Raw genomic sequence first — 26,395 nt, 5'->3', positions numbered from 1 at the left:
CTTGATCTCCTTTTGTTGTCTGATTGATCTGGCTAGAACTCCAAGAACTATATTGAATAAGTAGGGAGTGAGTGGGCAGCCTTGTCTAGTCCCTGATTCAAGAGTCAAGTTTCTCTCCATTTAGTTTAATGTTAGCAACTGGTTTTCTGTATATGGCTTTTACTATGCTTAGGTATGAGCCTTGAATTCCTATTCTTTCCAGGACTTTTATCATGAAGAGGTGTTGAATTTTGTCAAATGCTTTCTCATCATCTAATGAAATGATCATGTTGTTTTGTTCTTTCAGTTTGTTTATATAATGGATTGCATTGATGGTTTTGCATATATTAAACCATCCCTGCATGCCTGGGATGAAGCTTACTTGATCATGGTGGATGATTGTTTTGATGTGCTCTTGGATTCAGTTTGCCAGAATTTTATTGAGTATTTTTGCGTCGATATTCATAAGGGAAATTGGTCTGAAGTTCTCTTTCTTTGTTGGGTCTTTGTGTGGTTTAGATATAAGAGTAATTGTGGCTTCATAGAAGGAATTCGGTAGTACTCCATCTCTTTCAATTTTATGGAATAGTTTGGATAGTATTGGTATGAGGTCTTCTATGAAGGTCTGATAGAATTCTGCACTAAACCCGTCTGAACCTGGGCTCTTTTTGGTTTGGAGACCTTTAATGACTGCTTCTATTTCCTTAGAAATTATGGGGTTAACTGCTGAACCACATTTTTAATAGGGTTATTTGACTCCCTGCAGTCTAACTTCTTGAGTTTTTTGTATAGTTTGGATATAAGCCCTCTATCAGTTGTAGGATTGGTAAACATCTTTTCCCAATCTGTTGGTTTCCATTTTGACCTAACAAGAGTGTCCTTTGCCTTACAGAATCTTTGCAGTAATATGAGATCCCATTTGTCAATTCTTGATCTTAGACCATAAGCATTGGTGTTTTGTTCAAGGAAATGTTCTCCAGTGCTCATGTTTTCGAGATTCTTCCCCACATTTTCTTTTATTAATTTGAGTGTATCTGGTTTGATATGGAGGTCCTTGATCTACTTGGGCTTAGGCTTTGTACAGGTTGATAAGCATTTATCGATCTGCATTCTTCTACATGCTACCTCCAATTCAACCAGCACCGTTTGCTAAAAATGCTATCTTTTTTTCGGTTCGATGATTTTGGCACGTTTCTCAAAAATCAAGTGACCTTAAGTGTGTGGGTTCATTTCTGGGTCTTTAATTCTATTCCACTGCTCTGTCTGTCTCTGAACCAATATCATGTAGTTTTTATCACTATTGCTCTGTAATACTGCTTGAGTTCAGGGATAGTGATTACCCAGGAAATCCTTTTATTGTTGAGGACAGTTTTAGCTATCCTGGGTTTTTTGTTATTCCAGATGAATTTGCAAATTGTTCTGTCTAACTCTGTGAAGAATTGGATTGGTATTTTGATGGGGATTTCATTGAATCTGTAGATCGCTTTTGGTAAAATGGTCATTTTTACTATATTAATCCTGCCAATCCATGAGCATGGGAGATCTTTCCATCTTCTGAGATCTTCTTCAATTTCTTTCTTCAGAGGCTTGAAATTCTTATTATACAGACCTTTCACTTGTTTGGTTAGAGTCACACCGAGGTATTTTATATTATTTCTGACTATTATGAAGGGTGTCGGTTCCTTAATTTCTTTCTTGGCTTGTTTCTCTTTTGTGTAGAGAAAGGCTACTGATTTATTTGCGTGAATTTTATACACAGCCACTTTGCTGAAGGTGTTTATCAGTTTTAGTAGTTTTCTGGTGGAACTTTTGTGATCACTTAAATATGCTATCATATCTTCTGCAAATAGTGATATTTTGACATCTTCTTTTCCAATCTCTATCCCTTTGATCTCCTTTTGTTGTCTGATTGCTCTGGCTACCACTTCAAGAACTTGAATAAGTAGGGCGAGAGTGGGCAGAGTCGTCTAGTCCCTTATTTTAGTGTTATTCTCTTCAAGTTTCTCTTCGTTTAGTTTAATATTAGCTATTGGTTTTTTGTATATGGCTTTTACTATGTTTAGGTATGTGCTAGGAATTCCTGTTCTTTCTAGGACTTTTATCATGAAGGAGTGTTGTATTTTGTCAAATGCTTTCTCAGCATCTAATGAAATGATCATGTGGTCTTTATCTTTCAGTTGTAGGATGATGTCATAGGTGACGCAGTTACAAGATAGGAGAAGGCCTGTCATTGGATGAGAAGGAAGGATGGGTGGGAGAGAAGTTTGAAGGAAGAGGAGGAGACTAGAACAGAAAGGAGACAGTAGGATGAGAGGGAGAGAAGCTGGGGCAGGATAATATGTCAGGTGATGTTAAGATCTCGCTCTGTGTATTTACAGGTTGTTATTAATGTTCCTAAGGGATGGATGGTACCAGGCTTTGTATGTTTAAATGGGCAATTATATCTTACCAAGTGGGTCAAAGGTTATTGTGTTGTATGTTCTTTAATGTATAGATTTAAGTAATATAATGGAGTATGGGCAAATCGTCTGGGCCACGGCAGAGTTGGGATGTGTTTCCACCAAGATATCTAGCAGATACCTTGGGGCACCATGGTGCAGGACCTAGCAGGGAAAAAGACAACCTTACTTTTTTTTATCTTTATATTTTTACAACATCAGATGGCAGACCAAGATGATGGGCAAGAATTCACTAGTAATCTTAAGAGTTGAGAGAAAATTTTATTTTCCAAGTAAGAGGGGGTGGGAGCCATCTTAAGTCACGTGATATCTCAAGGGCGGGAATTCAAACAAAGAAAAGGGGAAGCAGCCTGGGCTGGCAGGCTGTAGGTCCCCTATTGTGTGATAAGTAATGGTAGCTCATAGAGTTAGAGATTAAAAGTTGCTTTTTAAAGAAAGTTGTTTAGAAAGTCTTTCAGGATACTCATATTCTTTTTAACGTGGATTCCACGGGAATTTTGGGTTGAAATCCTAGTTAGACAAGCTACTTCTTAATTACAGGTATTATTAAAAAGTGATTAAGTTTGATTTTAGAAAGAAGAGAGTAAAGAGATTACCTGAAACAGGTGGGGATTTTCATCCATGGTTCAGAACTTAGATAGGGAAAAATTAGTCACTAACTCCAAGTAGAGAGTTGTGATGAATGTCTGTAACACCAGGGAGAGTGAATGCAGACATATATTATATAAGTTATTAAGGTTAAATAAAAATCTGTGGCTCTGGGTAGAGAGCTTAACAGATTGAGATATTTTGGGCAAAAGTTCTGGTTTGATATGTTGCTTATTGATATTGGAATTGATAGAAGGTATTTGGTTTGTTTTATGAATTACCCCACTAAAGACATAGGGCTCATTGATGCTGGCTAGCGAGGGTTTGTAATTACTTTTGATATTCCACAATAGGAAGCTTAAATTCTCCTAATGTGGGCTCCACGGGAACTTTGAGTTCATTTCCTGATGTCATAGCAAAAGCCTATCAGGCTCATTGTTTAGCTTACTTCCTTTTTAAAAAATTGTTTAATCTACCTAATGGGTGTGACTTTGAGTTTTATGGTTATATTATTACTCTGGAAAAGATTGCAAGATACAAGCTTTTCTGGTTACAGACTAAGGAGCACAGTATTTTGGGAGAAAGAATTTGACTTTTTGTTTTCAAAAAGGATGATTAGGCTCTGGAAACCTCACAGAGTCATAATGATCAGATTTGATAGAGGTAGACCGCCTGAAAAAATTAATGCAGGAGAATCAAAGAAAAAGAGATTTCACCCATTCAGAGCCTGCCCCACATGTGGCCCATATATATATATCCAATTAGACAAGATGGATGAAGCAAAGAAGTGCAGGCTGACAGGAACTGGATGTAGATCTCTCCTGAGAGACACAGCCAGAATACAGCAAATACAGAGGCGAATGCCAGCAGCAAACCACTGAACTGAGAATAGGACCCCCGTTGAAGGAATCAGAGAAAGAACTGGAAGAGCTTGAAGGGCAACCAGAACTTCCAGGGACTAAGCCACTACCTAAAAGACTATACATGGACTGACCCTGGACTCTGACCTCATAGGTAGCAATGAATATCCTAGTAAGATCACCAGTGGAAGGGGAAGCCCTGGGTCCTGCTAAGACTGAACCCCCAGTGAACTAGATTGTTGCGGGGAAGGCGGCGATGGGGGAGGATGGGGAGGGGAACACCCATAAAGAAGTGGAGAGGGGGGGATTAGGGGGATGTTTGCTCAGAAACCGGGAAAGGGAATAACACTCGAAATGTATATAAGAAATACTCAAGTTAATAAAAAAAAAAGAGATTTCAATTCTAAACTTTTGTCTTGAGAGTTGTATTTTACAGAGTGTGCCTACTTGGATTCCTGGTCTCAAGGACTTTCAGCTGGGTCCAGTCAGGACACATTGGCTACAGAATTTGCTTCATTCTTCCTACCACTTATCACCAAGCAATTTCAAAGCTCATGTAGAGCTTGAATAAGTTATAGAGGAGTCGTCACCCCAATTCCCTGGACTTTGGGGGGCTGAAAGGGGTTATTCTAACGTTGTTTTTTTATGAATTTAGAAATGTTTGTAATTTAACAGGGAGGAATTAGCTAGATTGAGTTATACAGTCGTAGTCTCATTTGTTAACTAAGCTAAAATTATATCTTTGTTTTGATATAGAATTAATTTGTTAAAGGTTTAAAAGTACAAGGTTTAGAGACAGTCCTTCTATTGATGTCATTACAAACTTCTGAGTTGATTACACATGTGAGTTAAGGGCCAAATAACAAACATTACTGACTTAGTGAGAGAACTTTCAAGATATTATTGAGATATAAAGACAACAATACAGATTGTCTTATATAGGTAGATGGTTTTCAAAAATGTCAGAAATCCACAAAATTTGAAATTTAAAGTTATTTATTTTTTGTTGAGACATATCTGCTCCTAACAGTTCCCCTTTGGCGGATTTAACGAAGAATTTGAACACCTCTACCTCCAGGTGAGGCAATACTTTGTGGCTAGGCAGCCACTGTACAAAACTGCCTGTTTCATCTGCAGACTAATACTGTCCAGAAAAGGACAAATTATGCAGAATAGTTGACTGATAAACCCTGCCAAGACAGGGTGATCAGCCCTTCAAAATCTGAATTTCAAGAGTCTGTCAGTTATTTAGGGCCTAAGGCTGAAGACTTGGGCTCACATGTGGCTAACAGGGGACTGTGCTAGTGTAGATTTGTCTCGACAACCACTCATTTCTGGAAGTCATGTTAGGCTTCCTTTGTGTATAGATATTTGGTCATTCCCAGATTTCTGATGTGGTTGAAGACATTACAGTCTCATAGCTGATCAGGCTGTTTAACTCTAAATATACATATTTTATTGGATAGTTATGAGATAGTATACAAGCTAGCCAAGATATAATACAGATTTTAAGCCTTTCTTAAGCTGGAATGGATAACTAAATGTTCTGTTTAACTGATATAGTGTTGGACTGGGTGTTAGATATATTTTATGCTCTTAACTACAAAATGATAATAGTTGTGCTCAGCTTATACTTGAGAGAAAAGTTTTTTTAAATTAGACAAAAAGGGTGAAATGTGGGATGATGTTATAGGTGAGGCAGGTACAAGATAGGAGGAGGTCTGTCACTGGATGAGAAGGAAGTATGGGCGGGAGAGAAGTTTGAAGGAAGAGAAGGAGACTAGAACAGAAAGGAGACAGGAAGAGGAGAGGGAGAGAAGCCATGGCAGGAAAATATGGCAGGCGATGTTAAGATCTCACTCTGTGTATTTACAGGTTGTTATTAATGTTCCTAAAGGATGCACGGTACTAGGCTTTGTATGTTTAAGTGGGCAATTATATCTTACCAATTTGATCAAAGGTTATTGTGTTGTGTGTTCTTTAATGTATAGATTTAAGTAATGTAATGGAGTGTGGGGCAACTGGTCTGGTCCACTGCAGATTTTGGATGTGTTTCCACCAAGATATCTAGCAGATATCTTGGGACACCACGGTGCAGGACATAGCAAGGAAAAAGACAACCTTACTTTTTTATTTTTTTATTTTTACATTTTTATATTTTTACAACAACATTCAGTTTGTTTATACAGTAGATTACATTGATGGTTTTCCGTATATTAAACCATCCCTGCATGCCTGGGATGAAGCCTACTTGATCATGAAGGAGGATAGTTTTGATGTGCTTTTGGATTCGGTTTGCAAGAATTTTATTGAGTATTTTGGAATCAATATTCATAAGGGAAATTGATCTGAAGTTTTCTTTCTTTGTTGGGCCTTTGTGTGGTTTAGGTATAAGAGTAATTGTGGCTTCATAGAAGTAATTCGGTAGCACTCCATCTGTTTCAATTTTGTGGAATAGTTTGGATAGTATTGGTATGAGGTCTTCTAGAAGATCTGATAGAATTCTGCACTGAACCCATCTGGACCTGGGCTCTTTTTGTTTGGGAAACTTTTTTTTTTGGGTTTTTTTTTTTTTTTTTTTTTTTTTTTTTTTTTTTTTTTTTTTTTTTTGGAGCTGGGGACCGAACGCAGGGCCTTGCACTTCCTAGGCAAGCGCTCTACCACTGAGCTAAATCCCCAACGGGAAACCTTTAATAACTGCTTCTACTTCTTTAGGAGTTTGGGGTTGTTTAAATGGTTTATTTGTTCCTGATTTAACTTCGGTACCTGGTATCTGTCTAGGAAATTGTCCATTTCCTGCAGATTTTTATGTTTTGTTGAATATAGGCTTTTGTAGAAGGATCTGATGATTCTTTGAATTTCCTCTGGTTTTGTAGTTATGTCTCCCTTTTCATTTCTGATTTTGTTAATTTGGACACACTCTCTGTGTTCTCTCATTAGTCTGGCTAAGGGTTTATCTATCTTTTTTATTTTCTCAAAGAACCAATTTTTGGTTCTGTTGATTCTTTGTATAGTCCTTTTTGTTTCTACTTGGTTGATTTCAGCTCTGAGTTTATTTCCTGACTTCTACTCCTCCTGGGTGTATTTGTTTCTTTTTGTTCTAGAGCTTTTATGTGTGCTGTCAAGCTGCTGATATGCTCTCTCATGTTTCTTTCTGCAGCCACTCAGAGATATGAGTTTTCCTCTTAGCACATCTTTCATGGTGTCCCATAAGTTTGGGTATGTTGTACCTTCATTTTCATTAAATTCTAAGAAGACTTTAATTTCTTTCTTTTATTTCTTCCTTGACCAGGTTATCATTGAGTAGAGCATTGTTCACCTTCCATGTATATGTGGGCATTCTTCCCTTATTTTTATTGAAGACCAGCTTTCAACCATGGTGGTCTGATAGGATGCATGGGATTATTTCTATCTTTCTCTATCTGTTGAGGCCTGTTTTCTGACCAATTATATGGTCCATTTTGGAGAAAGTACCATGAGGTGGTGAGAAGAAGGCATATCCTTTTGTTTTAGGATAGAATGTTCTAAGATTTCTGTTAAATCCATTTGGTTCATGACTTCTCTTAGTCTGTCTATGTCTCTGTTTAATTTCTGTTTCCATGATCTGTACATTGATGAGAGTGGGGTGTTGAAATCTCCTGCTATTATTATGTGAGGTGCAATGTGTGCTTTGAGCTTTAGTAAGGTTACTTGTTTTGTTTTGTTTTGTTTTTTCATTTTTTTTATTAACTTGAGCATTTCTTCTTTACATTTCAAATGTTATTCCCTTTCCTGGTTTCCGGGCAAACATCCTCCTTACCCCTCCCCCCTCTATATGGGTGTTCCCCTCCCCATCCTCCCCCCATTACTGCCCTCCCCCCAACAATTACGTTCACTCAGGGTGCAGTCTTGGCAGGACCAAGGGCTTCCCCTTCCACTGGTGCTCTTACTAGGCCATTCATTGCTTCCTATGAGGTTAGAGCCCAGGGTGAGTCCATGTATAGTCTTTGGGTAGTGGCTCAGTCCCTGGAAGCTCTGGTTGGTTGGCATTGTTGTTCATATGGGGTCTTGAACCCCTTCAAGCTCTTTCAGTCCTTTCTCTGGTTCCTTCAACAGGGGTCCCTTTCTCAGTTCAGTGATTTGCTGCTGGCATTTGCCTATGTATTTGCTGTATTCTTGCTGTGTCTGTCAGGAGAGATCTACATCTGGTTCCTGTTGGCCTGCACTTCTTTGTTTCATCCATCTTGTCTAATTGGGTGGCTGTATATGTATGGGCCACATGTGGGACAGGTCCTGAATGGGTGTTCCTTCTGCCTCTGTTTTAATCTTTGCCTCCCTATTCCCTCACAAGAGTATTCTTGTTCCCCCTTTTAAAGAAGGAGTGAAGCATTCACATTTTGGTCATCCTTCTTGAGTTTCCTGTGTTCTGTGCATCTAGGGTAATTCAAGCATTTGGGCTAATATCCATTTATCAATGAGTGCATACCATGTGTGTTTTTCTGTGATTAGGTTACCTTACTCAAGATGATATTTTCCAGTTCCATTCATTTGCCTATGAATTTCATAAAGTCATTGCTTTTGTTAGCTGAGTAATATTCCATTCTGTAGATGTACCACATTTTCTGTTTCCATTCCTTCTGTTGAAGGGTATCTGGGTTCTTTCCAGCTTCTGGCTATTATAAATATGGCTGCTATGATTGCTTTTTAAAAGACAGTTTCTCTCTCTCTCTCTCTCTCTCTCTCTCTCTCTCTCTCTGTGTGTGTGTGTGTGTGTGTGTGTGTGTGTGTGTGAGAGAGAGAGAGAGAGAGAGAGAGAGAGCTTTTATATATCTATATAAAACTAAACCTGCATTGCTATTCCAGTAATAGTCCGAATGGGTTTCACAAAGCAAACCTGTATTAGAGCATGATGGTGGAGAGGTTGGGAAAAGGAACCCTCATACACTTCTAGTGGGACCACAATTTAGTCTAACTACTGTGGAGTCAGTATGGAGGTTCCTCAGCAAATCTAAAATTTGAACTTTCGAGCAGTATAGCGATCCTACTCCAGGGTACATACCTGAAGGACTACAAAGATAGTTGCACATCTCCCTTTACTCCTGCCTATTCATAATATCCAAGACATGGAATCAGCCACAATGTCCACCAACAGATGTATTGTTAAAGAAAATGTGAACTCCTCATCGAGGAAATGAATCTTTGTCATATGAAATGATTACAGAAATTCACAACCAATCAAAATGGAGACTCGTGGGACTTCATCCCAATGAATACAAAACATTTCCTGTACTCAAGGAATATAGCAGAGGATGGGGAAGAAAGATTGAAAACTCAGAAGATCAAGGAGTTTGCTGTGTGATTGTGTCTCCTAGTGATATCAGAAGTTATGCCCATAAAGTCTTACCAACATAGTTACTTAAAGATGAGATGAAAAAAGACAACAACAATAGACGTGCCAAAGTGGACTGGGAAAACCCACAAGACCTGAGCCCTACTCAGGCAATTAAGAAATATGGAGAATAGGAGAAACAGTCTTGTCCAGAGAAGAGCACATGTCATAACAAGTAATGAAAAAACTATTGATGAATTGGAAAGAAAGCAAAGAGGAGCACATGGTAGGCTTTGGGCTGAATGATGAGAAGAGGGAAATGATGTTATTATAATATCAAAAATAAAAGGAAAAATGTAGTAAAAAAATACACAAAGGGGTTTTATTCAGTTACTTTCTTCAAGGTATTACATGGTGGTAATCCAGGCTAAAAATAGCTCTCAATGTCTGTGCCAATTTATGAACTCAAGTTTTCAAAGAAAAAATCAGCATATTTCCTGGAGTTTCTTGACTAAAGATTAGTGAGCACTTTCAGAATTGTGATGAGGCATGGCATAGTTATGCTTGTTTTCCCAGCAGCCACAGAAAGTCAAAGAAACATGCTTGTCAAGTCAGATGAGAGGTTGAGGTGGCTATGGGGACATGTGCTGAGTATTCCAAAGGGGTCAGGGAAGAGAGATTAGAGTCTGTCACTGTGGTGGCTTCTCCCACATTTCTTTATACTCATAACTGTGTTCTTGTTTCTCACCCTAATCATATACAGATATCTATTCTGTAACATTGCATTTCCAAGTTGGTAAGAAATCTGGCATATAATTGCAGAATCATTACAATATAAGGTGTCAAAGCCTATAACTTTAGACATTCTGCTTCCTGAGTTAATATCCATTAATCATTACTTACTCCTCTCCATATCAGGACAATTCCAGAAGTGGAACTTTCCAACTCCTTGTCATTTTTCTAAATATCATGAAGGTGACTTTTCTGCCCAAACTTATCAGTGAGCAGCTGGGCATTTATTTAAAATGTTTACCAACCCAGAACTCTATTCTTCAATACAGAAAGGAAGAAGATAAATATTTTACTGAAAAATACACAGAGTCATAAACAATCATTTGAAAGAAGAGGAAGAATAAACTCTGAAGTAAGGGCTTGAGCTGAGGTCTTGCTTAGTGTAGGGGACACTTGTCTGACTGATGTGAAGTCCTGAGTTCACTGTTCACAAATCTCTATTTAAACATATTTTTATGAATACTGGGCCAATGGGTTCAGCCATTTAAACACCTGCTGTGCAGACAGGAGGTCTTCAGCATGTACATTAAAATCCAGATGTGGACATATGCTTATACTTCCAGCACTAGGAGGCAGAATCAGAAAGATCTCTGACTGGCCAGCCATCTTAACTGAACTGTCAGGCTTTAGGTTCCAATGAGAGGTCCTGACAGCCAAGGCTGTCTTCTAACCGTCACAAACATGTGCATACTTATGTACGCACTTTTGATAGAAGCTTCTTAGAGGAGAAAAGAAGGATTTGACTCCACACTGGTAGAAGCTTTTCCTATTCAGTTTTAGTTAGTGTAGCAGTTCCCAACATTCCCAACACTTTGACTCTTTGATAGAGTTTCTCATGTTTTGGTGACCCCCAATCATAAAATTATCTTGTTTCTTCATAACTGTAATTGTGATACTTCTATGAATCATAATGTAAATATCTGCTAGGCAAGTCTCAACCCACAGGTTAGATCTTATTTTGATTATCACCAAGACATCCATAGAAAAACTCATAATTGTATGTAAATTCTTAAGTCATGCTAATGAGTAATTGTGAATGCAAATTTCTAGAGGGCTCTTTCATTGACCCCTTTTTGTTTTTGGGGGGAGAAAAGGCTAGGATGGGCTTGCATGAGTATGTATTCTCTCATACTTCTGGAAGACATTGGTAGGGATAAAACAGGGGAAGGTGTCAAGAGAAATGAGAGAAATAAATGATAGATATCCTTTATCCTCACATCTTGAACAATTGTGGTGTTTAAAGTGAGGTGAAGAAATTCTGTGACTACACTTGTGAAGAGCAATGCATCAGGGGGTGCCATTGGTGGGTAACCCTCTGGAGGAGGCAGGATGGATGCTCCTAAAGAGTCTTATTGTGCTGAGGCACTGGACACTCATGATAGCCTGTGGTTTTCCAGCAACAACAAAAAATTTCATTAGAACTCACCGGAAAAACACAGTTTTACCAATTACTTCACAAATGTGGCATACAAATTTTTGTTTTTTAAATGATTCACTAAATATATACACTGGTTGAATTAACTTAGTGAAGCCTTTCACGAAACTAAAGAGACAAGAAGCATGTTGCCTCTGAGGCAGAGAGGAGTTGCACATTCTGGCCAGTCTACAGTGAGAGCAGCAAGGAGATGCATCCATGTAAAGAGCACTCATGTAAAAAGCTTCTGCCAAACTGTTACTAAGGAGGTTATGACTACCACAGACTCCCTCAAAACTGAAGAACCAGGCTGGGCCTTTATAGTAAGACAACGTGTCCTGGGTCTTGGAAGACAGAATAATAGTTTTCAAGCCTGACATAAACTTACTGAAGCATAGTTGAATGAAACAATGTGAGCCTCTGCAGCCTTTCCTAACCAGTTATCTGCAGAATGATTTCAACTATCACAGAATAGAGGGGGGGTCTTGGTAGAAAGAAAGCCAGGTGTCTTCTGACCTGAACCTGTACTTCTCATCTATTCTGTAGGAAGACCCCCTAGAACTCTCCCAAACTATTGAGACTATCTACATTGCTCTTAGTTTCCAACCATACTGGATGACTCCGACTACTGCAGAAAAGCCCACAAACTCCTGTTATAGGTCAGAAAGAAATCAAAGTAGAAACTTACCTGAAATCTTCTTCCCTTCTGGCTATTTTTCTTAGTGCCAGAGGGTGTTATATAAGCAAAAATTCATCAGTGTTCTTACACGCTCTGGACTTTGCATATTATAATACTGATTTGGGCAAAATGTGCAATGTTATGGGATAATGAAACACATTTTGGCAGACTTGAGGCATTCTTCCTAGGAGAGAATTCATACTTATTACTATAAACTTGGTCAAAAGATGCTGGCTGGGAAACTATTGGTCTTACGGGGAAACTTACTATTGTTTTATTAAATGGTTGCATTGTCAGATTAGCACCTTGGTACTTACGTTTATACTATAAATCTTTGCTACTCCCAACTGTGATCAGAAAAGCTCTTTTGTGGGCAGGAACTTTAATTAATGTGGAGACTTGTAACTGCTCAAAATTTTTAGAATAAGTGACTGTTGCATGCTCAGCCCTAAATGGGACATCTATTTTATTCAATGCCTCCTAGAACATAGAAAAAGAAAGGATGAAAATAGAGACAGAGGATAGGGAAGAGAGATACAAAACACTCTTCTGAATATGGCATGGCCATTGTATTTATGAAGTCACAGTATTTGTGGTCAGCTGAAAATGATCTGTTCAAGATCAATACAGTCAAAATTCCATTACTGGGGAAGGGCTCATACAGTCTCAACATGAGCTGAGAACCTATTGGTCATAGATCAATGTTGTGAAGGCACAGAGAATTGTTTTGCTTTGGTGATATAGCTCCAGGTTGTCAATGCTCCAATAGATGACCCAATCTTCACATGCATAGTGGAAGCATTAATTGGTCTCTGGGTTACAAAAGAAAAAAAGACTGTGAATTTGGGAGGAAAACATGTTATAGGGGTCCAGGGGGAATTCCGGAGTGTGAGCCATGGATATCGTCAAAATATGCTGTATACATGCAAAATAAATAAATAATGCTTAGAAAAACCACCTGTTTTGTGGATTTAAAGGAAAAGAAAGCATTAAACAGGAAACAGGGTTGAGTAGGTAGTAGTAGTATATACATGGGAGAATGCTGTTTAAGAATCAAATCAGTTTTGCTTCTTTCACTTTCAGTAAGATTAAGTACACATCTCTAACAGTTTCCAGTTCTTTAAGAAGGCTTGACATTCCTTGAAGTGACAAAGTCCACGGTGGGCTCTGCATTGCAGGTACCAGGAAACTCTTATCTTGCTAGCTTGTTTGTGCTATTCTTTCTTGGTGCTGTAGCCTCAAGCCTGGTGACCTAGACAGTCATCAGTGACAGAGGACAACACTTAAGGCTTTCTAAATCTTCAAAATGTTAAATAATGGCTTCCTGGAAAACACCCCAGACCTTGTCTGGTTGAGGGTAGATGTCCTTGCAAGTCTGTTTTCTGTTTCCACATGGGTGACTTTCCCAGGCAAGTTTGAAGAACAGCCTTTCATTCTATCTCACCCCTGTTGAGTCACATAGCTGTACAATGGGACCAGGCACTTCAGGAAAGAGTGACAGTATGAAATAAGGAAGCACGAGCAATGGATTCCACAAGAAGTGAGTGTTTCCAAAATGAGGTGAAGAAGTAGAGAAACAAAGCCATCATCCTATCATTTCCTAAATTGAATACTTTGGCCAAGTAGCCTGATGGGCCAACAGGCTGAGATTAAGCCCCCATAGTGTTGAACTTATTAGGGGAATCTTAAATACATAGGAAAATGTGATCTTCACTTTTGGGGATTCCAATTCAGTTGACATGATGATGTCTGGGCATTGGTATTTTTAAGGGCTCTCCAGAGAGAGTGTTCAGTCAGGAGTGAGGATTACTGGCTTTGATCAATGTCTCAGTTGTTCATGGGAAATAAGCATGTGATGTACTCTCACTACCCTTCATTTGAATTTTTACTGGAAGTTCAGATTAACTGCTCCTTGACTTCCTTCATTTCCAGTAAACAATGTAATTAAATATACAAACATAGTAAAACTCCAGGATGATTTTGGGCTCTAGACAAATGCAGAAGATTTGGTCCTTAATACAGTCTCTAATGACTATTGCTCAAATTCTCCACATGGGAACAGTTATTTCAGTAACCACTGGTCTTTGATAAGTATAGAACTGCAAGGATGTTCTTCCAAAATCAGTAGCTCAAATTCTTGACTGGGGAGCTAGCTATAGGTAAAAACTGGCAACTACTTTATAGGCTGTCAGTGTCCTGTTACTCACTGCCTCTTGAAGGTGAAAACATGAGAAGTAAAATGTGAAGGCTCAATAGAAAACTATGGACCATCTATTTCTAGTTTATCTAAAGTCTCTACTGCATGGCCCATAGATAATATAATAAGCAGCCACTAATGTTACAGAGACATTTATGGACTGAGGACGAATGAGAATAATAACTTCCTGTCAATTGAGTGGCCAGAAGCAATACTATAAACAGAGTAAATGATTTTGCTTCCTTATGCACTATTCCCAGGATCTGCCACAACACAATGTCTTTAGCAAGAGGAGAATGACTTAATGCAAGACACAAAGCTCTACTATCAGTTTCTACCACGCATGTCTCATAGTCTATTAATTTTCCTCACTATTGGCAAATCATGCTTTTAATTTAATTATTGCTTCTTTCAGAAATATCACACATTTCCTTTGGACTTTGAATAATCTTACTTCACAACTATCAGTAATTCTGAGAGTAACTCAATAACAATGAGAAGCATCAAAACATGTCAAATCACTTCACAGCATTTTTGTTGTTGGGAATGAGATGGGTGGTGGTACTGAAAGAGCTTGTGTATAATGTTTAAAGCAATGGTTCTTCTCAACTTTCCTACTGCTGTGATCCTTCAATACAGTTCCTCAGGTGGTGACCCCAACCATAAAATTATTTTCACTGCTACTTTACAACTGTAATTTTGCTCTTGTTATGAACCCTAATGTAAATATCTGATATGTAGGATATCTGACATGTGACCCCTCTAAAAGGGCAACCTACAGGTTGAAAAACCTCTGACTTAGACACTTTAAAGTTATTTAGGCCAAGAGTAAGATAAGCCTAGGGAGTCTAATATCTGGAACTGTAAATTTCCTTAAGATTCCATAATTAACTATTAAGACTTTTTTAAGGAGAAAATATGGCACTTACAGTTTTACATTGGAAATGGGTTCCTGTGGAATGTGTGGGGTTTGTGGCTGGCTTTCCACAACTTTTCATGTGTTTGCTTGATGTTGACTCTAGTACATGCTTGAAAGTGTCCAGAAAGTTCAGTCTCTTGCTTTAATGTCAGTAATATTTTAAGCATATGATCTCCATCTCCCTCCCTCTTACTTTCACTATGGGAATGAGGCTCACATGGACTTTTACAACTTTCTGAACACAAGTGTACAGGTGTGGTTATTGCTTAAATTTGCTGACAAAACTCTAAGCATAGTGTAAGAATTTTTAGGAAGACATCATCATCATCGTTGTCATCTTCATCATCATCGTCGTCATCATCATCATCATCGTCTTACTTATTCACTTTATATCCTGCTTACTGCCTCACTCCCAGTCACCCCTTCCACAATCTTTCCTCCCATCTGCACCCCCTTCTCTTCTTAGTGGGTGTTCCCCTACCCTGGCACATCAAGTCTCTGTGAGACTACGCACATCCTTTCCCAGTGAGGCCAGACAAGGCAGCCTATCTAGAAGAACATATCCTGCATACAGGTAACAGCTTTTGTAATAGCCCCTGTTCAAGTTGTTATAGACCCAAATGAAGACCAAGCTGCACATCTGCTTAACATGTTTGGAGAGGCCTAGGTTCAACCTGTGTATGCTCTTTGGTTGGTGGTTCAGTCACTAAGAGACCCATGGGTCTAGGTTAGTTAACTCTGTTGGTCTTCCTGTGAAGTTTCTATCCCCTTAGAGGTTGCAATTTATCCTCCTATTCTTCTGATCTCCTTCCAATGTTTGACTATGGGTTTCTGCATCTGTCTGAGTCAGCTGCTGGGTGGAGCCTCTCAGAGGATGGTCATACTAGACCCTGGTCTGTAAGGATAACAGTATCATTAATAGTGTCAGGGATTGATGCTTGCACATGGGAAAGGTCTCAAGTTGGGCTGGTTATTGGTTGACTGTTTCCCCAGTCTCTGCTCCATGCCCTGTTTCTGCATTTCTTGTAGACAGCTTAAACTTTGGGTTGAAAGTTTTGTGGGTGGGTTGGTGTCCCTATTAATTCCTGCATGACTGCAGGAGGTGGCCTCTCCATGTTTCATATCCTCAATGCTGTAAGTTACAGCTAAGGACACCCCCATTGATTCTTGGGTACCTCCTTTATCCCAGGTGTTTTTCCTGGAGATGCCCCCATCAGTTGCACACATCAGTTGCAGATTTTTAAGAAGTGTTTTTCATCTTAATTTTGGTGGTTGATGAAGTGTCTCAATAGGTAAAGGTTAATTACCAAGACTGACCACCCGAGTTTGATTTCTGAGACCCACAATGTGAGAAGAGAGAGCCAGTTCCCACAGGTTGTCCTCTGACTCTCTCTCTCTCTCTCTCTCTCTCTCTCTCTCTCTCTCTCTCTCTCACACACACACACACACACACACACACACACACACACAAACACACACACACTACATTTCAATAAATGTTAAATGTAATCCTTTTAATGTAAATCTCATAGAGGTTTTGAATTGATACTTTGAATTTTTATTTCATAGAATTATACGTGACACATGAAATACTCTACCAGGTAAGAAATAAAAGTAAAAAGAAAGGAACAATCAAAAAATGGAATGATCATGAATGAGGACTTCTCTCAATTTTAATGATCTTTTAGCTTACACTGGGAGAACAGAAAGAGTGTATTCTACGAATTTAAGTCCAATTAAATGAAGAATTGCTGGCAATATGCTTTGTAATATTATGTATGGCCATGTAAATATGGGGGTTCTAATAATATATATGATTTATAGAAGTATTGGGTGATATAGGCCTGCTCAGGGCATATGTGAATTCTAATACAGACTACTAGCCCCTTCTTAGCACTAGGAGGTATGTTTCTATTCATCTTTATGAGGTAATATCCTTGGGTCACTGGCTTTAAGACGTGGGGTTGACATATTTTAAGTGTGTATTTGTCTATGCATGTATGTATATGTGTACACATATGCTAGGTACATACATGTATATGTACATATAATATGTATGTGTGTATATCTTACAAGAAGAAGGATTACCATTAAGTTTATCACCTTACAGTGACAGGTAAGTATGTTTATTGCTATTTCTATTTTGGAAATTAGTTTTTACTGATTTCTAACTCATTTTTTTAAAACAAACCAAAATCTAACAAAAAATGGACAGTTAGCCAACTCTTCTGTTTGTTAATCCTGTCAGTCACTCCAGACTTTGAACTTCCCTCTTTGGGACTCATTTACAATTTAAAAATGAAAATGTAAACCCATCTTGAGGCTAGAGACAGCTCAGCGTTTAAGACCACTTGTTCTTGCAGAAGACCAAGGTTCGATTCCAACACCCACATGTAACTCCAGTTTCAGAGGATCTTATATCTCATTTGACTTTAGTAGCTGCCAGGCACACATATGGCACAGACCTACACATAGACAAGACAATCATACACATAAAATAAATACATCTAAAAAATATGCTGATTTAAAATAATTTTATCTGACTGTATTGACGTCCAGAGAGATTTTCAAGATGAACAGGTAAAGTAAAATATAAAAATTTATATGGTCACTGTCCTGAATCTCTACATCTTCAAGTCAAAATTTACCCTGAATTCTTGACTTTCTCTATCTATGGACAGCCACCCAGTTTTTGAATATTGCTGAATAACTGCAGTTGAGGAAGAAGATGTTCTAGGAAATGAGTGAAATGATCCAAGACCTCTTCCCTGGCCTAGCAGGTCTTTCTGACAGAGGAAGCAGAGTGGGAAAATGGGAGTCTTGCTAGAAGCCAGCCTTCACTCTGTCCTGCCTGACTAGTTTGCAGGGGTGAGGGTTTTAATAGCAACCCAGTTGAAGCGTCTTCCTGTTACAGCTTGCCTTTGATACTTAGAGTCAATATGCGTTCCAGAACATTGATTTTGAGATGGGTCCACAGATGAACTTCAGAGACACAGCACTCACCACATGAAAGTCTACAAAGCCTCCTGTTCTCTTTTTAGCTTTGCATTAAAGTCCACAGCATTCCTCTCAATTTTTAAGTGTTTTATAAACCAAGGGAGACTTCACTGTTACTTATTTAATTTGACATTGAGAGAAACTGAGTTGTGTGATAAAACTGAAGTTTATACTTTCATATTTTGATTTCCTGGTGTCCCTATATTATCTTTGTGAATAATACTTCTTCCTTAACCCTGTTCAATTTCAGATTCCCAGTGTTTAGTCATAGTCCTTATCCCCTACCTTCAAAAGTTATCTCAGGAAGACAAAACAATCTCTTCATTGACAGCAGAGATACAGATGCATGTTGGGGCAGCAGCCTGCCCACTCGTTCCTGCAGAGTTAAGCTGAAGGTCAAAGGCAGAGCAACTGCTCTCCATGCTGGTAATAAACTGTCCTCAGTGTGCCTTGTCTCTTTGCCTCTTCATCTTGAGGACAACTTTAACTATTGTAATTGGGGTCTCTTCTTGTATGTGTGCATTAACCCTATATATAATGCGAGAAACTGAGGCACAGAGAAAAGTTTGCCCTTTTCTTGAGTGCTGCATGCATGCGTAACCTGATGGAGGATGCAGTGGTTGTCATTGGGGCTCAGGCATTTAACTGGGAGACAGAAGAAGTCTGATATTTGTTTTACATACATGAAAATAGACATGCAAATAAAGAAAATCCAGAGAAAACATGTATGTCTGTTACATTTCTAGGGAAAGAGCAAAGGATGATGCTTGGTAATTTGAAGAGTTAAACAAGGGAAGTGTTGGCAAAAGTGTGCACAGAGCTTAGGGGAACAAAAGTCTGCACACGAGTTTGATGAAAGTAGAGAAGTTTTATCTGCAGTAAGTTCAGCATAAAATGGGACGGGTTCACTGCAAGAATCCACAGAAAAGGATGTTGTCTGGGAAAGACACTCATATAGGCATTGTCTTCAGAAGGGAAGACAGCCAGCTCATAGAGATCTTGAATGGAATGTGCAATGGAAAATGCCCTGGCTATACTCATACACTCTTACATCTTCCTATCATCTAATTGTGTCCCCTTGGTAAACCCTATACAAGCCAGGAACAAAGCCCATCACTGGTCAGCTTAGAAAATACAGGCAGACTGGAGCAGGTTATTCGGAGGATTGGAACAAACAAGATCTACAGTCCCGGGGCATTTTGATTATAGAAATAATCTGTTACTGGAAATGAGTCACCAGGGGCTTCAAGAGCAGAAAAACACAATGAAGGAGCTAGCAAATATAGTATTAACAGGTTCAAAGCAAGCAGAACCAGGATCTCAGCCCAGAAGGTGGGAGTAGAACACAGAGAGTAGACCACAGTCTCAGAGAAAGTTTACAGACAAGAAAAAGGTAGGCACAGTGATAGAGAAGAGAGAATCCAACGGTCACACAGAAGCAACAGTGATTCAGGGTTCTCCCAGTGGGCAAAACTCACTGGGGTAACACCAGCAGACCTCACCATTCTCCAGCTGTCAGCTCCTCTCTGAAGTCAACAGCAACTTTTCACGTTTCTTCTCTATGGGAGAACAATTTCTTCCAAATTGTTCAGAAAGTCTATCCTAGCAAAACTTTTATCAGCAACTTTATAATACACTAAACTATGCATAATATAAACTTGATTGGAGAAATTTGATCTATTAGGGAAGTAAATTTGGCCTTAGTATCGCTATAATGATGGAAAGTTTGGGCTATGTGCAATCTGTCAGGTATCTGAAGAGAAATTGTTCAGAGTCAAATCTTTGAAGTAGGCAGGTAAAATTCTTCTAGCCTAGCCATTTGCACAACTGAAAGTCTGCTGGAAAAGTTGAACAAATATCTTGGTGGATTTAAGTTATGATGTTAAAAACAATATGGTAAGAGAAAAAAGAACATAATAAATTTAATATGCATTAAATAGTGTCTTGAAATGCAAGAGTGCCACTGTTTAAAAAGAATTCAGTCAAAATATATTTTAATTGTCTTAGTTTGTATGACTTGACTCTGAAATGTTCTTTAAGGAGGTAGGACACAATCATTCTCAGTGGGTAACTGAGCAAGCAGGCAAGGGTCAGAGGGAGATGTGCTTTTTAAATATCGTGTTTAATTCTTTTATTAATCACTCCATTTGTTTCCATCTCAAATGATATCGAACTTCCCAGTTACCCCTCCACAAACTTCCCATCCTACATCCACCCTCTCACCCCTTCCCTTTGCTCCACGGGGGTGCTCCCCCACCCACGCACCCTCTCCCGCCCCCACTGCTCCAGCATCCCCCTACTCTGGGGAATCAAATCTCCACAGGACCAAGGGCCTGCCCTCCTGCTGCTGTCAGGCAAAGCCATCCTCTGCTACAGATGTATCTGGAGTCATGAATCCCTCCCTATACACTCTTTGGTTGGTGGTCTAGTCCCTGGGAGCGCTGGGTGGTCTAGCCAGTTGATGTTGTTCTTCTGAGGGGCTGACATCTCCCTCAGCTCCTCCAGTCCTTCCACCAGCTCCCTGTTGGGTCCCTGAGTTCAGTCTGATGGTTGGCTCCAAGCATCTTCATCTGCACTGATCAGTTGCTGGCTGTACCTCCCAAGGAGCAGCTACCCCAGGTTCCTGTCAGCAATCACCTCTTGACCACAGCAAGAGTGTAAGGTTTGGTGTCTGTAAACAGGATGAATCCCCAAGTAGGGCAATCCCTGGATGGCCCTTCCTTCAGTCTCTACTCCACCACCCCCCTTTTCTTTCTTTGGACAGGAACATTTCTGGGTTAAAAACTTTGAGATGGGTGGGTGTCCCAATCTCTCCACTGAGGACTGTACCTATCTGCTAGAGGTGGTCTCTGCAGGTTCTGTCTCCTCCTTCTCTGCACATTTTGGCTAGGACAAAACAGCAACCCACAGAATGGGAAGAGATTTTTACTCATCGATAGAAGGCTAATATCCAAAATATGTGAAGAATTCAAGAAGTTAGACGCCAGAGAGTCAAATAACCCTATTAAAAAAGTGGAGCTAAATAGAGATTTGTCAACTGAGGAATATCGAACGGCCGAGAAGCACTTAAAGAAATGTTCAACATCCTTAGTTATCAGGGAAATGCAAATCTAAGATTCCACCTCACACCAGTAAGAATGGCTAAGATAAAATATGCAGGTAACAGCAGATGTTGTTGAGGATGTGGAGAAAGAGGAAGACTCCTCCATTGCTGGTGGGACTGCAAGCTGGTAAAACAACTTTGAAAATCAGTCTGCTTGCTTCTGAGAAAATTGGTAAATAATTCTATCTAAAGACCCAGCTATACCATTCCTCGGCATATACCCCAAAATGTTCCAACACATAATAAGGACACATGCTCCACTGTTCACAGCAGCCTTATTTATAATAGCCAGAAGCTGGAAACAACCCAGATGTCTCTCAACAGAAAAAAATGAATACAGAAAATGTGGTACATTTACACAATGGAGTACTACTCAGCAATTCAGAACAACGACTTCATGAAATTCGTAGGCAAATGGATGGAACTGGAAAATATCCTGAGTGAGGTAACCCAGTCACAAAATAACACACTTGGCATGCAATCACTGATAAGTGGATATTAGCCCAAAAGCTCACAATGCCCAGGATTCAATCCACAGACCATATGGAGCTTAGGAGGAAGGAAGACCACGGTGTAGTTGCTTCAGTCCTGCTGTGAGGGGGGAAATGATCATTGAGGGAGGTAGAGGGAGAAGGGGACCTGGGATGGATACAGGAGGGGGAGGACCTAAGGGGGTATTATCAAGTACTGGAGGGGATGGAAGAGAGGTAGAAAGGGTCAGAAAACCAAATAAAAATATGTATCAGGGAGACATGAGGAACTGAGAATAGCCACTGGAGGGTCCCAGACACCAGGGAAAAGAGAGGCTCCCAGAACCCAACAGAGATGACTCTAGTCAAAATATCATGTTTTAAACCACATGTATACATTATTTAAAAATCCTTCTATTAAACAAGAATTTTGATCTTCAGAGGGCTAGAGAAACATACACCATGTATGACACAATTTTACTGAATTCATCTTAAGCCCAGTAATATAAGCTGTACATTCTAGACCCTCCCTACCTCTTTCCCTATCTTTCTCCCTCCCTATTTGCCTTCCTCTACCTCTCTCCCTCTGGCCCTCTCCACTCCATGTTTCCACGTTCTTAGCTCTCTTTCTTCCAGGATTTTTCCAGCCTATCAACATTATTTTTAATTAGAGGGGACTATTAGCCTGTTATTTCCCTACCTTTAGAGCATAGCTTTACAAACAATACATATTTATGAATAATTTCTGCTCAATGGTGTCTTTATCTCTCCATAGAAACTATGAGAAAGACATCTGTTACTGTCTCATGCTTTGTTCCTGGTTCTATAGTTAATTTGTTTGGGGGGGTGGGACGGAGGGGTTATTTGGTGTTGTTGAACACCTACTCATGTAGAAATTCTCTTCTGTAAATGCTCCCTAGTAGTCATCCCATTGACTTACTTATTCTTAAGTGTTTCTTCAAGGCTGGGTTTCCCCTCCTTGTATTCTTTGGGTGAATGCAGTTGTCTGATGCTCTCATGAGTGTTGTTGTAGTATTCTTACTCTCATACCCTACAGATTGCTGAATGTGGCTGGTGGGAGAATCTTGGTTAAACTATTATGAACAACTGTTCTACTTTTCACCTAAAGTGAAAAAAGTGGAAAAAGGAGCCCGTCAATGTGTAAGGAGAGTGTTATACTCAAGATATACTCTATATCAATAAATACAGCAAAGAAACACAATCAAAAGTGTGGCGGGGGCAGGAGGAGGTGGCATGGATCCCCCATACATAATAATTACAGATGGTTAGGTGCAAAAATCTTATACAGTTAGCAGAAGACTTGGAAGACTCAAGAAAGGTTGAAAGGCAGTCCATTGGATGTCCTGACTCAGGCAAGTCAGTCTTGTTTGGCTAAACCCTTCAGGTAATTAGATGAGGCTAACTTACAAAAGGAGAGTAATCTGTTTGTTCAAGGTCCACTAAGTTAAGTCTTATCTTTGTGTTTAGACACCTTCATAGAAATATGCAGAAGAATATTTGAACATATGTCTGAACATGAAGACTTAATTGAGTTGACATAAGAAACTAAACACCACATGTCAAATTCTAATCTTTAAGTCTTTTCAAACTCTTCTCTCATTTTTAAATATTCAGTTGCACTCATTTTCTCTGCTACTGAACCACTTTCAAATATGACTTTCCTATTGCTCAGTTCAAAATGAATAGAATTTATGAATATGTGAATGTCTGTCATTCATACACAATATTTGCATAAATGTTAGTTACACACTGACAGGAGTGCATGTCAACAACTCTAGGTACCAGGGGTAGAAGGGTTAACACTCTTTTCTATTTGAATACTCTTAGCTTTACTAACAGCCCTGTACCTACTGAGACACATAAACAGCTAAGAATAGGATGCAGTGCTTGTGGGGCAAATGCTATGTGCTGACTTTATGATTGGAAGAAGGATAACTGAAAAGAATATAAAGCCACATATCCCAAGCTCCTGAGTATCAAAAGAAATGCAAGGAAAGGGCTGTGAGCCTTTCATTAACAAAAACAATTCAGAGTCTTAAATTCTTGTTCAAATACAGGTTCCACCTGTGGTAAGCTGAAACTATTTGATTTTTAGCTTGGTAAATACATTTTTTAAAAAGCCATGATTGTTTGTTAGCAGCTGAATTACCTGCATTTTCACAAGGTGATACTTTTTTGCTTATGACCTGCCAACAAGCCCTCCAACCCTGGATTTGGAAGGCTAAGTACTTAACTATGCCATGTCCTGTTGGGCTCCCTGTAAGAAGACATGACACCTTTCATTATGTATTATGTTGGTTAAACTGTGATAGTTGATCAGCAAAGATGGTCTGGTTTGTGATCAAGCTGCCATTCCACTTACAGCCTAGCAAAATGCTCCTACCTAGAGGGAGGGCAGGTGATACCCATCCACAGAGCTGTGATACATTTGTGCCTTCTCTCTTCACTCCGGGGTGGTGGAAAGACACAATTAAGTGAATTTTTTTAGTTTCTGGGTGCTTTTGGTTCCGGAGGCATGGTGGTGGCATTCTCTCCCTATTCTGTTCCCACAGATGTGGCTCTCTGGTCAAAGAGCCCTCCTTCTCAGTTCCTGTGCATTTAGGAATGCTGTGATTCATTTCCATGTCATCAACAGAACCACTCAGGTGAGTCATTCACAGGAACTAGGCTCCATTTCCCTTTCTGATGCCAAAAGTCTTCTTCCTACAGCCCTGGTTGCTCAGCATTTCCATGTAGGCTGGGTGGCCCTACATAGCATATGGTGTCATCTTCCCTAGAAGGTAAGAATATGGGACATGTACTGTGTCATTCTCATCTGCCCATCTGTAGGAGGGCATGTGCTCAACTGTCTCCTTATTCTCCTCCTCACCAACAGGACACATGGGACACATAAGATGTGAGGTGTTTTCCTGCACTGTGCAACCCTTCTTCTGTCAGCTTGTCTGGTTCAGAACATAAAACAATTGGTCAGAGGACAAGTAAGGTCTTTCATTCATCTGAAATCTTAAGTAATGAATTTTGAAAAGTCTGTTTAAGCTCTTGAATAAGGTAAACACAGAAAACACAGTACAGCATTATGTGTATTTAACCACAGCTAATCTATAAATCTAAAGAAGTCAACCCAAACTGGGTCAGTCTTCCCAGTCTGGATTTTTGGCACTATCACAAATACAGCTTTACATGGAACTCCCAGTGAATTGCGTCTCCTCAGTGAGGGATCAAGAGCTGGACAGACATACTGGTAAACATCTAACTCTTGTTTGGTCTGATATGAGGTTCTCCCTACAGGCTCATGTGTTTGATCACAAGCTTTTGCCTTTGCCTTAGAAGTTTAGGGAATATCTAGAAGTTAAGGCTCCAAACAAACATTAGAGGGGTATAGCCCTGTTTCACTTCTAGCCTGGGATCACTCTACCACATGTGAACAATCCTCACCACCATCTCTCGTTACCATGGCAACTGCAGTTACTACCCCTTTCCCACTAGTATGAACTGGACACGAAACTATGAACAGCAAATGCCCCGCTCTTAGGTTGTTTCTGTTGAGGGTTTTATCACTGCAACAGGAAAAGTCAGCAATACAGTCCTGGTATATCCCTTTGCCCACTTCTCTGGGTCTTTCTCCAGCAGTCAATTTCTTGAGATGGCCACCAGAAATGGAAACGGGTTGGGGAAAGGGACATTGTATCCTGCTGCAGATATTTTCCCCATGCCTAAAATGCAGATTTTTAGGTTAGGCAGGTGGCAGAATTTTTCTCTTCTGCTTTGGTGTTAGAGAGTGTTCTCTCTAGGAAAAATACCCCAGCTAACACTTTGGAATGACAACTTTACATGGAACTCCCAGTGAATTGCGTCTCCTCAGTGAGGGATCAAGAGCTGGACAGACCTACTTGTAAGTGTCCCAAACCCGAACAATGCCAGTGGGCCTTGGTTTCTTCATGTGTCACTGAGGTTTGCAATATCATTAAGCTTTCATAAGCACTAACATGGGAATGGAGAGCTAGCTCAGCATGTAAGAGTGCTGATCATTGCTCTTGCAAGAGGACCTGAGTTTAGTTCTCAACACCTTCACCTGGGAACTCACAACCTCCTTTAACTCAAATCCTGGGGCATCTAATGCCCTCCTTTGGCCTCTGTTGGTATTGTACACACCTTGTATATACACACGTATATAAATAAAGTTAAAATTAAAAAAAATAATTAGTGGAATTACAAAAATGCACTTAAAATGATATTAGACACATATTGGAGGAGGTGGTTTTCCCAGCATCCCTTCCAGAAATCACAGCACACAAAAGCCGCACAGTTGTATTTGAGGTTAAAAAAGTTGATGAACTTTGCGTCAAGGTCCAGTTTCATTCCCACTGTTGGTAATGTGATTCTTAAAAAGTGATCATCTCACAGGGATCTTTCTTCCGATGACCTTTAGCTCAGAGAAGCTGGAGTTTATAGGGAACAATGTAGGCACTCTACAAACACATGTACAATGTACACTGTCATTGTTCCCCATGAAGCCATCTTTGAGTCAACTGTTGGCTTTTGCTTGTTGTACAACATTAGAGCTCACTATTATCCATATGAGATCTGAGACGAAATCGTTCAGTGAGAC

The 26,395-nt window shown here is 39.6% G+C and overlaps 1 protein-coding gene across 2 annotated transcripts in view; it reads left to right on the top strand.

Annotated features, from left to right (window-relative positions):
* The window catches only part of Ssxbl1 (SSX family member B like 1), a 40,621-nt gene extending 21,983 nt beyond the window's left edge, over positions 1-18,638 (top strand). The window contains exons 6-7 of one of the 2 annotated variants that reach the window (XM_006252233.4): positions 16,765-16,796; positions 18,443-18,638. In XM_006252233.4, coding sequence (XP_006252295.1) covers positions 16,765-16,776 — 12 coding nt within the window. In that variant the 3' untranslated portion in view covers positions 16,777-16,796; positions 18,443-18,638. The other variant, XM_063274814.1, reaches the window with a different exon arrangement.
* Positions 18,639-26,395: the final 7,757 nt, after the last annotated feature.

Source organism: Rattus norvegicus, chromosome 15, assembly GCF_036323735.1.
Source record: "Rattus norvegicus strain BN/NHsdMcwi chromosome 15, GRCr8, whole genome shotgun sequence".
Lineage (NCBI taxonomy): Eukaryota > Metazoa > Chordata > Mammalia > Rodentia > Muridae > Rattus > Rattus norvegicus.
Note: the sequence above shows the minus strand (reverse complement) of the source record. Positions and strands in the feature narration are given on the sequence as shown.